Consider the following 12,468-nt stretch of genomic DNA (forward strand, 5'->3'; position numbering starts at 1 on the left):
ACACACTTCACATGGTAAGTCTTATGATACACCCAAGCAAAGTACCCCTTCACCCCACACTTAGCACACTTTTAACTCAAGGCTGGACATCACCTATCATTGGCAAGATGGAGGAGCTACTGTTGCAATAATATTTACCTTTACACTCATCTTTTCTTTATTTGGTTTAATATGGGTTTTTCAACATTCTTCCCCTCCTTTTTTCACCTTCATATTCACTTTTAGTAGGATTCTTTAAAAAAAAATATATTTTAGTCACCTAATCACCACTTTCGTTCCTACTAGATGATATAACTGCGCTTGCACACGTAGAAGTAACTTCAGATTTACTTATGATATAAGTGACTTCTTGTAAACTGGATTCACAATGAACCCATAACTTATCCTGTTAGTTAGGATTGTTACAGTGCATAATGACTTGATCCCTCACTAATGTATCTTCTATACTTCCAAATCTACATGACAAAGCTAACTTTCTTAAGGCAGCCACAGAGACTTTGTTAGCACCTTGTTTCCAGTGATAAAAATTGAAACGGTGAATAGCTTTACATATCGTAGGGGCAAAGTATGCATCCAGATCTGCAAACGCTTGTACAAATACATCTCCTTCATCACCTGAACGGGCTTTCTTTTCCATACGATGATATACCTTTAGCCCCCCTGGGCCCAAACAATGTAAAAGTATTTTCTTTTTCCTCTCCGTTGTCAAATCTTCACAGTCAAAAGTATCAGTATAGTTAATAAATTAATCCTTCCACTCTTCCCATTTCAAATCATTCACCTCAGCCTCTTTTAACATGAAGGCTTGCGGAGATGAAAGATGAATTGCTGCCATATTATCCAAAGGTAAAATATGCTAAGACTAAAATTTCAAAGGTTAAAATGCTATATACACCTAGTGTGCACCCCCCTTGGAAACGAAGGTGTGCTAGGAAAACGGAATGAAAAAATAAAAGGGAAGAAAAGAGAAGAAAAAAATATGAGATAAGACCTAAGCATGCAACAATATCAAAGATACACATGTATGTATGTATGTGTTTTTTGTAAAGTGCACTGCTGCCGAGGCGTTGTGGCGCTGTAGACTGCTGGGGAACACGTCCTAGCTATCCCTGTGAGATGGTCCCTCCTGGGTATCTCCAAGGTGAAACCAGGCATCCCCGGCGAATGTGGGGGGCCGTTGTGGAGATGAGGCAAGCTAATGCCCAGAGTTGCCGAGTGTGATCCCTGGTTAGAGTAGGCACTGAGGCGAGAGCTGGCCCTGGTCCACGACCCTGCCTGCGTCGGGAATTGAACCCTGGTCCCAGGCCGTCCTCTGCTTCCGGGTCTGCCGCCTCTAACCAGTGAGCCACACTACTCCACGAGTAAAAAAACGTAAAAAAGATACTATGTTGCTAAAATGTTTTGGCTCCAAATGAATGAAAGGATGTGCACATCACTGTAAGATCATGCAACTGGAATGAAATGTACCTCCCTGTAAGTGTGCAGGCTGAAAATGAAGTATACTAGGAATGTGCAACATCTCTGGTGTGCTCATCGCTTAAGGAGCCTGGGGGAAAGATTCCTGGATTACACCAACACTGAGCCCGAAAACTGAGCTTGTTACGTTGAAGTACAAGCAGGAAAAAAAGTTTCACTTTGGTATGCACATCACCGTACGATGTGTATATCCACTTCATACACTAGAGTGGATAAGTGCTGACGCTCCGATATCAAGGCGATGGTCCTGTGCGAAATCCGATGGCTCGTTATGGTCTGCACATCACCATAAGACATGCCGGCTTCAATAAGTCATGTGGGGCTGCACGGCGAATGCCGTATCCAAGATGGCCGCCTGATGTGCACACGTGCCAACATAGCTTGCCGTTGTGTGCAGAAAGCTCTAGTTAAACACAACACATACCTCCTTCAGCTAATAACCTGGCATGGGGCGGCGAATGCTCTCACCTTTCCTCCCTTACATATCATCTGAACTTTACATATTTTTCTGATCTTCTTCTGCCCTCATGCAGATTTTTTCTACTTCTCATTCTGCTGCGCTTTCCTGTCACAAGCATCTCCTTTAGGACCGATTGGCTTTGCCAATGATTTTTAGCAATGCTATACAGAATCCCCAATGCTGTGCAGCATGGATAAAGAAGAATTGTTTAAAGCCTATGACAAGGTTTTCTGCGCCATTTTGTAGGCATGTGCACTATGCATTTTCTGTCTACAAAATGGCATTGGTGCTTTTTTCTTTTTTTATCGATTCATGTTGGATCAATATATAAAAAAAGGGAACAAATTTGAGAACGTTTTTTTTTTAAAGTGGGTGGGGGAAGCAAAATGGGGGTGGAAGAAAAATTGGGGGTGAAGGTGCAACCTAGTGCGCTGAGGGGGGCAGAGCAACACGAGGGCACATGTGGGGTGAAGCCACACAGGGTGCACGGGTGGAGGGAAGCAACACGGAGGATGCAGGTAGGGAATCCAACACGTAGGGTGCAGGTGAAAAGGAAAAAAGCAAATGGGTGCGAGACAGAGCAATGTGGAGCACGTAAGGGAGGTAAGCAAACTGTTGAGAGAGAGGGGCAGAAGCACACTCGGTGGAGTGCATCAAGGAGAGGGGCAAGAGTGAAGCACATGGGAGAGAGACCAACACGAAGCATGGAAAGGGGAAGAGAGGCACCCATGAAAGACAGTTGAAAAACACATGCCCCCTTTTGGAGTGCTAAAGACAAAAGAGAAAAGTAGTTACCTAAAAATTAGCAGTGAAAGGTCACAAGTAATTTGAGTATGCTAAGGGGGAGGGACAGTCACGAGAGAGACAAAGCAAGCCATTGAATAAGAGAAAGGCAAATGAGAGTGACAGAAAAGCCAAATGATGCTAAGGAATGGACGGGCTGCAAGCTCCTCTATGTTCTTGGTAATCCAACAATGTGTCTTTCATGAACAGACAGCAGCGCTGTCTAGTAGGCCCGACCTAAAAGTAATTGGATAAGCTCCACCTCGGCAGCCTGCCCCCTGTAAGCCCCCTCTCTCATCCTCAATCCCCACTGCCTCACTTAGGCTTAGTCTGCATTATGTACTATAAACCCTATCGTCCACCACTCATCTGTCACGTGTAGCCAGATGCTCGCTGTACATCGGCTACATACATCTAATCCAATCATAGTATTAAGTGTTGCAGCACTGCTGCATGTGACAATACATGCTTTTTAATATTGCTATTGTCTATTTGGGTGTATTTGAGAAATACACATGCATAAACATTTAATTTGCTCAATCTTTAAGTTTACCATAATTTCTGTGTCATAAAAATGTAAAATGTGAAAGTGTGCTATGCTCAATTACATGCAATAATAATAGTTGATAGTATGATGCTCAAAAAAAGCACTTTCGTTTACGGAGCAGTCAATAGTCAGAACATTTTTAATAGCACTAATGTTCATATGTTTCAAACCTATTTTCAAAGTGTTTTTCATTTACAGACCATTTACAGATTTCAAATATATATTTACTGAGGCACGATTTAATTATAAATACTTATGAGTGGAAATATTTAAAAAGGCACATTTCATTTATTTGTTATAAAAATACTTTTGCAAAATGACTATTACAAAATATTGTTTTATACGCTGATATCACCTATATTTGTCGCTTATAAAAACTGAAAACCAGTCAACTCTAATCAACTTCAAAAATGATTACAAATAAATTCTTTGCAAGCCAGAATATCCTTTGTAGGGAGCATGAAATTTTGATTTCCGCAATTTAAATAAACATAATTTCAGACTTGAAAAACAATTAGGAAATAATAATTTGGTTAGACTCTTCCTACAAAACAAACCGCCACTTGTTTCAGTTCTCGGGCCATTTTGATTTTGTAATGTTAAAATTCTTCTACCGCACAAGTGTTCATTACTACCTAGTACGTTTGACATTAGTTATGGAAATGAAAATTTCAATACTAATCAGAGTACAAGAAAAATGAACATTTACATCTTGCATGTAGAAGAGAAAATCATACTAGCATTAAGAAACAATAGCACCTAAAACTATTATGGAAGAACAAAAAGGAGCCTAAAAACACGGCAGTATTACAAACAAAACAGAAAACACAAAAGGCTTAAGAAACCAAGACAGCTGAAATCACAGGGATAAAAGGTCATAGTGTAAAGATACAAAGAATTACCAGACAGACAACAGAAGGCAGCAGCAGAGAAGGCAATCAATATCAAAAGACATCTAAACTAATGAATGACATTTATAATCCTATTGGGAAAAGAATTTGGTATAATCTAAGAAGGCTAGACCGAATTTTGGATTTTGAGAGACGAGGTAGTGTTACTTCAGCAGTGAAGGAACTGGAAAATGACCAGAGATTACTCTAATTAAAAATCAATCCCTATGAGTTATGTCATCAGTTAGTGTCTTGGAAAGCTTTGGCACCCCAACCCGTTCGACATCAACCTGGCCTGTGATTTCTTTGTCACTTAGCTCAGCCATGAGTCCACTGGAGGTGCTCTCAATTGTTTTGCTAATGCTCAACAGCGTAACTATAGGCAAAGTGTACCCACACCTCTAGGGGAAGGTACTTACTACCCACTCGTACCTGGCGGTCGGGAGAGTGAGTGGTGGCAGATACTTATAGTTTAAGGACCCAGTCATTTTTTAGGTGTGGCTTCGAGATAGCTGGTGGTGTTTAACAACTTAATCTTTTCCCTAAAAATACATTCATATATACCTTCATACAGGGGCTTTTGTTGGACTATCTTCATCTATCGGACTGTTCAAGTGTTATTCATTTCTCATTTTGGTTCCTCCGACCACAACAAACAGTAGGGGGCAAGAGGTCAGGCCACTTCTTCCATTGTCTTACACTTTGAGTGAGGACATTTTACGTGCATGACCACTCGAAAAATATTGAACATTGGAGCCAGGACTGATGCACTTTGTCCAGTCATTTATTTTTATATATTTTATCAGCACTTGTTGCACTTGGCCCTTTTTTCAGGGCTATCCCCAAACATTTTGCTTCTTCCTCCTATTTTTTCCTGACCTGTTGTTGTTGTTGTTGGTTTTAGGGCTCTGGGCACTTTGCCACAGCTGATCAGTGCTAAAGTGCATATGCTCTCTGTGTAAATTGTTATTATGATTGGTTCTCCCTGACTGGCATATTTGATTCACTGGCCAGTCCCTAATAAAACGCTTGTGCAGAGCTGCCAAGGGTTATCTAAAGTGTGTTTCCCCCTTAGCCTGGCTAGAAGCAAGGGTCCCTATTTGGACAAAGGTACCTACCTCTGCCAACTAGAGACCCCCATCTCTAACAGCACTCGCCTAGTAATTCACTACAGTTCCCAATAACTACAGAACGTCTCATTTTTCCTACAGAAGTTCCACAGTGTTGGTAAAGCGAGCTGTGTGTAGCATACTACACAAGTGTATGAGTGAAACGGGTGCAGTGTGAATGGTTTCTCATTTTAGGACCTGGGAAGCAACTTCCCAAAAGGGTTCTTACTCAGCAGATTTGATGGAAACATTCGCACACATTGCGGTTACAAAGCCCATTCTCAGGGGCTCCCAATTCGTACAAATATGTAAACTAAACCATGTGAACATAACGTGTTCTGATCCGGATAAAGTCATTATTGGCCAAAGTAGAAAGCTGGTATAACTAAACATTCCGGCTCCAAAGTCAGCAACTTGACCTCTTCTCTACCTGCTGCCGAAAACGATAGTATTAAGTACTATGCAAAAATATGTGAATTTGCAGGTATGATTTCAAATGCGAATAGATATTATGACTTATATGGACTGGACAGTAAACAATCCAAGATGAAGGGAGAGCCTTTCATATCGAGTGCTAATCATGAAGACCAGTGAAAAACACTTGACAATTGCAGAGACACATTTGCTTGTTCCCTTTCACGCTGGGGACCAAACTGGAAAACAAGTAAGTTTGCAAGTGATCAAACCAAACCATCCCCGCACATAAAGAGCCCTTGAATAGAATGAGATGATATGGGCGCTCATTGTTAGGCCGAAGCAGCCCACATAGCTCTTAGCTGGTGCCTAACGCGTACCCACAGTTCATGGGGCCTTGAAAGGGGGAATCCTTCAGGGAGCCGCAGTGAGCCCAAGGCCTATGAATACCTGTGAAACTATAAGAGTCTAGGAGGAGGTTCGCCATCCTATGGAGGCTGTCTCATCATTATGCCTTTCATCTGCTCCAAGAGCAGCCCACGGCATACCCAGTCCAGTCCTCTGCACAACTAGCACAACAAGTGGCCTAAAGTAACATGGCGACTAACTCGTGCAGGCAGTGAACAACCACCTGCTGTTTACTGAGACGCAAACTTCGGCATTCCACTAACTTAAAATAAAGAAATAATGTGCAAAAGGAACGGAAACAACTGAGCCTGTGACCTGCACTAACGTAGGTGGAAATACGAGTGAGTACAGGAGTACAAAAATTGCAAAAATATTCAAGCTTTATTTTAATGTGTTCGTTTTTGCTAGTTCAACATTTCGGAAACTGCATTTACACATGCGAACGTGTTGGGTACTTGGCAAGTCTAGCATTGGCACATGATGTTCTAAAAAGCAGCGTGGGGATGTTGAGTTCCGGTGACAGGGCTGCTTACGCCTTCCGTGGTATGGCTGACATGTGTCAGTCAGGCTGACACATCAGTAGATCATGCATTGCTTCATTTGCAGACGGGGAGTTTAGACTCGGCCAGTGTCAAGAACGTAGTAATTGCTTCAGCTTCGTCTTGGCTTGGCATCTCTTTGGCGATGAGAAGACCCTTAAGGGCCACTTCATAAGCTTTTGACACATCACTGAGCAGAAAGTGGAGCATTGCCAGTGCGTGCAGGTTGCGTGCCACCTTGGCGCTGTCTTGCTTCAAAACCCGCTCTCTGACCTCCCAGATCTCAGTTAACATCTTCACGGCTTCAGCCGCCCGAGCCTCCTCGATACACTCTTCCTCTGCACCCTCCGTCTCGCGGGAATTCTGCAAGCGGCCCCTGAGCATCTTGCTGAGGTGCGCGTGCCAGATCTCCGTGACCTCAGCATAAAACGAATCAGCGATGTCTTCCTTCCTCTGTCGCAGGAAGATGTTAGCCATGTGGAAGTAGCCGGGAGCAGTGCGGATGTCGCCGGCGCCATAGGCGCAGCTGCTGTAATAGATGTCGTTGGCCAAGTGTCGAAGGGCCTCCGCCATGTTTCCCTTGGAGAAAAAGAGTAGAGTGCCGTGAATGCGGTGCAGCTTGGCCAGCAGTGTAGGACTGCAGTCGGGGTTTTTGAGCACGGTCCAGTCAGCGTGCGAGAGGTATTCCTCGGCCTGAGAGTAGTGGCCCATCCCGGTGCTGGTCTCGGCGAGCAGCAGGTAGGCGGGCACCAGCTGCAGGGAGCGCAGGCCGTGGACCGCGATACCGAAGCGCAGGGCGTGCATAGCGGCAGGCAGAGCCTGACTGTACCGCCCGGAAACAAGCAACCGCTCGGCCGCTTGCTGGCAGATATCCAGCAGGTGCCGCCTGATCTGAAAGCTCTTCTCGGCGCTACGCTGTCGCTCTGTCTCGCTGCAGAGCGCGGGCTTCGGGGCACGCAGTGGCATGAGTAGGCTGCAGAGCTGCGGGTGGATGCTTTCGAAGTCGCTGCGCTGGTGCTCGATCGAGCAGTAGTAGGTGACCCGGCAGTCTGGGCACTGCAGGAATGCCGGGGCCTGGCATAACTCGCACAGGAGACGCACCCCTTTGGGATTCGAGAGAGGGTTGACGCTCAGCATCTTACTCAGCTGTCTAGTTCTCTCGCACTAGCCTGGTGTTAAAAGCGCTCCATGTTTACAAGACGCCAGGCTCCGTTACCAAGGCAAAGAGAGCGACGTCATTTCCTTGGAAACGTTCAGGCGTTCCTAGAGTACGAAACTAGCACCGCGTCACTGAACTTCATTGATTTATTACTTCCTTGATCAGTCATTAGAGATATGTAAACGTTGTGCGTGAAACCTCTAATTAATTTATTGGATTGAAATGTCAAACCGAAGAAAGGAGCCTTGGACGTTTGATAAAATAGCAACAAAAAAACCCACTGCATTTATTGAGTCAAGCTTCACAGTACTAAGTACGCATTTGATTTTAATGGAGCACAACATATAACATTTGCCCTTTAAAATGGATGAGCTTGTGTTACTCAATAAACAATTTAAAGGAACGCGCATTGACAATACAAATCGTCCTGTCCTTAATGTGCCAAATGTCGACCAGCCCTGCCAAACCAATTTCTCATATTTTACCAGGAGCACGTCGATGTAGTCTCTAAAGGAACTTTGGTGTTCCCCGAGTGGACTCGTCTCTACCTCTTGTGATCTCAAATCAATATTAGGAACGGTGACATTCTCAGGAGGAATGACAGACATGGGTCAACAAGTTTATGTAAAGATTTATTAGGCAAAATACTTGAAATATATAATCAGCATGGTTAGCAATAAAGAATACAGATCATAAGAATAAAGAACTACGTCAATTTCAGTGTAAAATCCAGTATAGATTCGCCTTATATGAGTGGGGTTTGGGGTTCCTGGTTCCAGAAGGTAAGCATGTCTTTTTATGGGACTTTAGACAAAGGATTTCGCACATTACTACACGGGACATGCACAAATGAGGAACAAGCAAGAAGAACATTTTACTATAGAATACATTACAATATTCCCTTATAATACTATTTCATGGAATTTAGTTACTCTCACAGTTTATTCGAGTACACTAATCAACACATTGTATACACTATAGCCCGAGAGTCAGGATGTCCTTGGTTAGGTACAGTGTGGTAAGAAGCTTCTAGGAAAGCTCACCATCTTTTAGTGCAAAGCTTACAATTCTTTATTTAGAGCTGGAAAACAATAACAAGTATCTCATGGTATGCTGCAACATCAATTCAAGATGGAGGAAAACATAAGCTTGGTTCATGTTAATGCAAGTTCAGTTTCTACGTTTAGAGCTAAGAGAGCAAACATCTCTCACAACCCCCCTCTCACATGATGATGATGTCTACATCATCCCTTTACAACTGTATTATAGTACAGTATTCATCAGCTTTGGGTCCTTTCCCTTTGATTCTTCAAAGTCCTTTATCGTGTCGTAGATGTCACTTTGCATCTTTTCAACCTTTCCATCAACTCTTTCTTTTTCTTTTTCTCATTGCTGACAGCTCATTAAATCCACAGTTCATCCCATTGCTTGATAAAATTACTTTGCAGAAATTTAGGAAGAAAAGCACACATGCAACGGCAATTAGTAATATCAAAAGAGGAGTTTAGAGCAATTTCAGTATTTCTCCACCTATACTTCCTTGCCAATCTTAGCAAAACCTCTTCCTTTAGACTCAGATACAGACACTATTCCATCCCAGGCTCCTGTCTCTTCCAGTTTGGTAAGTTCATGCATGATATTCATAATGTTAGCTACATAACTGTTAAGCTGATTATCTACTTTCGAGATATAGGCACAGCATTCCCGGGCATGAATGACCTTGCAGACTCCTCTTTCCTTTGCGAGAAGCTCATCTAACACATGGCGGTTCTGAATGATCATAGCTCTCATACTAAGCAGTTCTTTATTTTTTACAGTTGGAGCTCCTGCTTCATTAGTAGCAAGCTGGTGCACTAGAGTTGATAGCTTTCTAATGTAAACATTGTTTAATACAACTCCTATAGAAGGTGTGAATGCTCTAAAAATATCTCTAAGGATCTACTTAAAGCTCCGCTTAATTTGTTTTATATAACTAATGGGTGAATCTAGCTCATTAGCATGATAGATTCTGGGGAAAACTACAGTTGTGTAACCGCTACCAACACATTTATGTGATAACTGGAAACAAGTCAACTTCCCACACACATCATAGATGTCTTGGATACTCATGTCTAATTCAGTAAAAGTCCTGCCTTTTGACCAAATAACTACGCTCACAATCACTCCACCCCAATACCTCAACCGTCTTGTTTCCCTCCTGCTTTCTTACTGTACATAGTTTCCTCTTTTAGCAATGTCAGTGCTCAATCTTGGGGGTGTTCCCTTTCTCTTTCCTTGTCAATAATGTGTTCTAGACAGGCTTTCTTTTCCATTCTCTTTGTCTCTTCAAATCCTCGTGTTTAACTCATCTACAAAAACTCTTTCATCTTTGTTAATCCCACAGGTTACATCATGCATGCTCTGATTAATAGTGCTCATGTTAGTTACAGGAATAAAGAATGTCATCGTTTACTCAAGCTGATCCCTTGGTCTAAAAGTTTTGGGCAAACAATACAATTTTTAGTAGCCTACAAATGCATATTTGCATCAGTCATGATTGGTACATTTGCTAAAGGCCTGTCATAATCAGAATAGAATAACGTAATAGAATTCTATTGATAATATAGATTCAGAAAAACAGTGCAGGAAAATGTTATAATTATTAAAACTCTCATGATGCGAGACATTGTTTTTTTGCTTTCCCGCGCTGGTTTACTTCCAATCAATTGAATGGTGGTGTTTAACGTAGGATGAGGGATCTTTCCACCCAGTAAATAAATGTCCAACATCCACCCAATTATAGAAACAGAAAAGGAAACTGCCAGAGCTACAATTAAGAATTTAAAGCATTGCTGTGACATGTTATCCTAAATCAAATCAAGGAAATAGATTGAAATCTAAAGATATGGCAGTTAGTCTTCGAATCTCTACCCTATATCTACAGTGGTTTTCACTCTGCATCAGCTGGAGGACGATGACCCTAATGTCCCCTGACTGTTGACTTAGCTCTCTAGTCATCCTTTTAAACATTTGTCAATGATTCACATAAGTGAGTTCCCTTTGCAACTGTCCTGACTTCAAGGAGGCTTGTCAATGTCGGTCAGACAGTCATCAGATTCAATATTAGTTCTTGCACGGCAGGTCCAGTCCAGACTTGATTACTTTCAATTATCCTTTCTTTCTCTTTTTGGTCATTTGTGAGTTGTCAAATTTATGCTCTCGTCCACGACATCAGGTTGTCCAGCAAGTTCTAGTTCTTCTAACTTGCTAACATCCCTTAATGTCTCTGGTCTTTTCCTAGTCATTAACAGTCTCTTTTTGCTTTTTGTAGTCAATGGCCAACCTTCCTCAGTTAAGCCACAATCTTGAGAGGCACTTGTTATCTTTTGCTCTGATGGGGCCAATTCACTATCAGAGGTGGAACTTTTCCTGACCGTCCCACTCACTGATTTCTGTGACCATTCCTTTGGCAGACTTTAATTCAGCTCTCCATGAGTTTTCACTGTCTCTGTGAATGCCTATTCTTATGCCAGTTGTCAGGGATTTAGTTGACACTAGAGATACAACCCCATCACCTGGCTCTCATTCTAGTTGATGCTTTGCTCTGGGAGACCATGAGCCCTCAGAATGGACTTCCTCTTATTTGGAAGCTTCAGAAATTTGAAACCTAGGTTGACTCAAGGAATTGGTGGATTTTGCTCCCATTTCTTCCTCTTCTTGTTTTACCCATTTAGTCTGGGAGGCGTGTATACAGTTTGGCAAATCAGCACACTTGCAGTAGTGTTGCTGACCAGGATCACCTGTTACGGGCCTCTTCAATGCTCCTCCAGCCTGCACTTGTGTACATACTTTTTTATGTGAACCCAGTCACCGGAGTTCAAATCATGCCTTGGAGGCTCTCATCCAGCTGGAGTAGCAGCATCAACATGATGGGAGCTAGAACATACCACATCAGCCAATCCATTACAGTCTTCAAGTATCAGATCCTCAGTGATGGTCACAAGAGCAGTTGCTGGAACAGAAGGATTTTGCATGGCTGTTCCCATCAATATCTTGTGTGGAGACAATCCTGTTCATCTGCAAGGGGTGCTTTGTATGCTCATCAACACAAGAGGAAGTGCATCTGGCCATTTAAGAGTTGTAGCGGCACAGGCTTTGGGCAATTTAGCTTTGATAGTTTCATTCAGTCTCCCTACAATGCCTGAAGCTTCGGTTCTATAACTGCAATGGAACCTTTGTTCTATCTCAAGCGCTATACATAGTAACTGCATCACCTCATTCTTAAAGTGACTTCCTTGATCGAATTCGCACTGGGTCCCCGGTTATGCACCATTTTGAATTCTCAGAGTTTCCAGCAGCATATCAAACCAACCTGGTTTTCATTAATGAAACTGGGGCGACGATAACTCGGGTCCGGAACGTAAATCAGCGGTCCCTACTGGTTATATCTTCCACCTCAATAGACCCAACAACAAGGGCAGAGGGCTAGCAGTAGTTTATCGAGACCACTTCCCAGCTGCTTTTACTCCAGTTTCAGGGCAAGGGCTTGAAGCGCTGCTGTTTAATATCGAACTGAACAAGACTCAGTCATTTAACAGAATGCTTGTTTACTCTCCCCTAGGACCTAAAGTGAACTTTACTGACATGATCTGCCCATTCCTAGAATCACCTATTCTGTGGTCTAATTTCACAGTAATCTGTGAT

At 42.7% G+C, this 12,468-nt stretch overlaps 1 protein-coding gene across 1 annotated transcript; it reads right to left on the minus strand.

The window, feature by feature from the left end:
• Positions 1–3,387: 3,387 nt before the first annotated feature.
• On the minus strand, positions 3,388–7,828 carry ZMYND12 (zinc finger MYND-type containing 12). The gene has a single exon (XM_085652448.1). It carries the CDS (start codon positions 7,761–7,763, stop codon positions 6,684–6,686), a length of 1,080 nt encoding a protein of 359 aa, XP_085508574.1. The 5' UTR covers positions 7,764–7,828; the 3' UTR covers positions 3,388–6,683.
• Between the last annotated feature and the right edge of the window lie 4,640 nt (positions 7,829–12,468).

Source organism: Triturus cristatus, chromosome 4_1 (assembly GCF_964204655.1).
Source record: "Triturus cristatus chromosome 4_1, aTriCri1.1, whole genome shotgun sequence".
Lineage (NCBI taxonomy): Eukaryota > Metazoa > Chordata > Amphibia > Caudata > Salamandridae > Triturus > Triturus cristatus.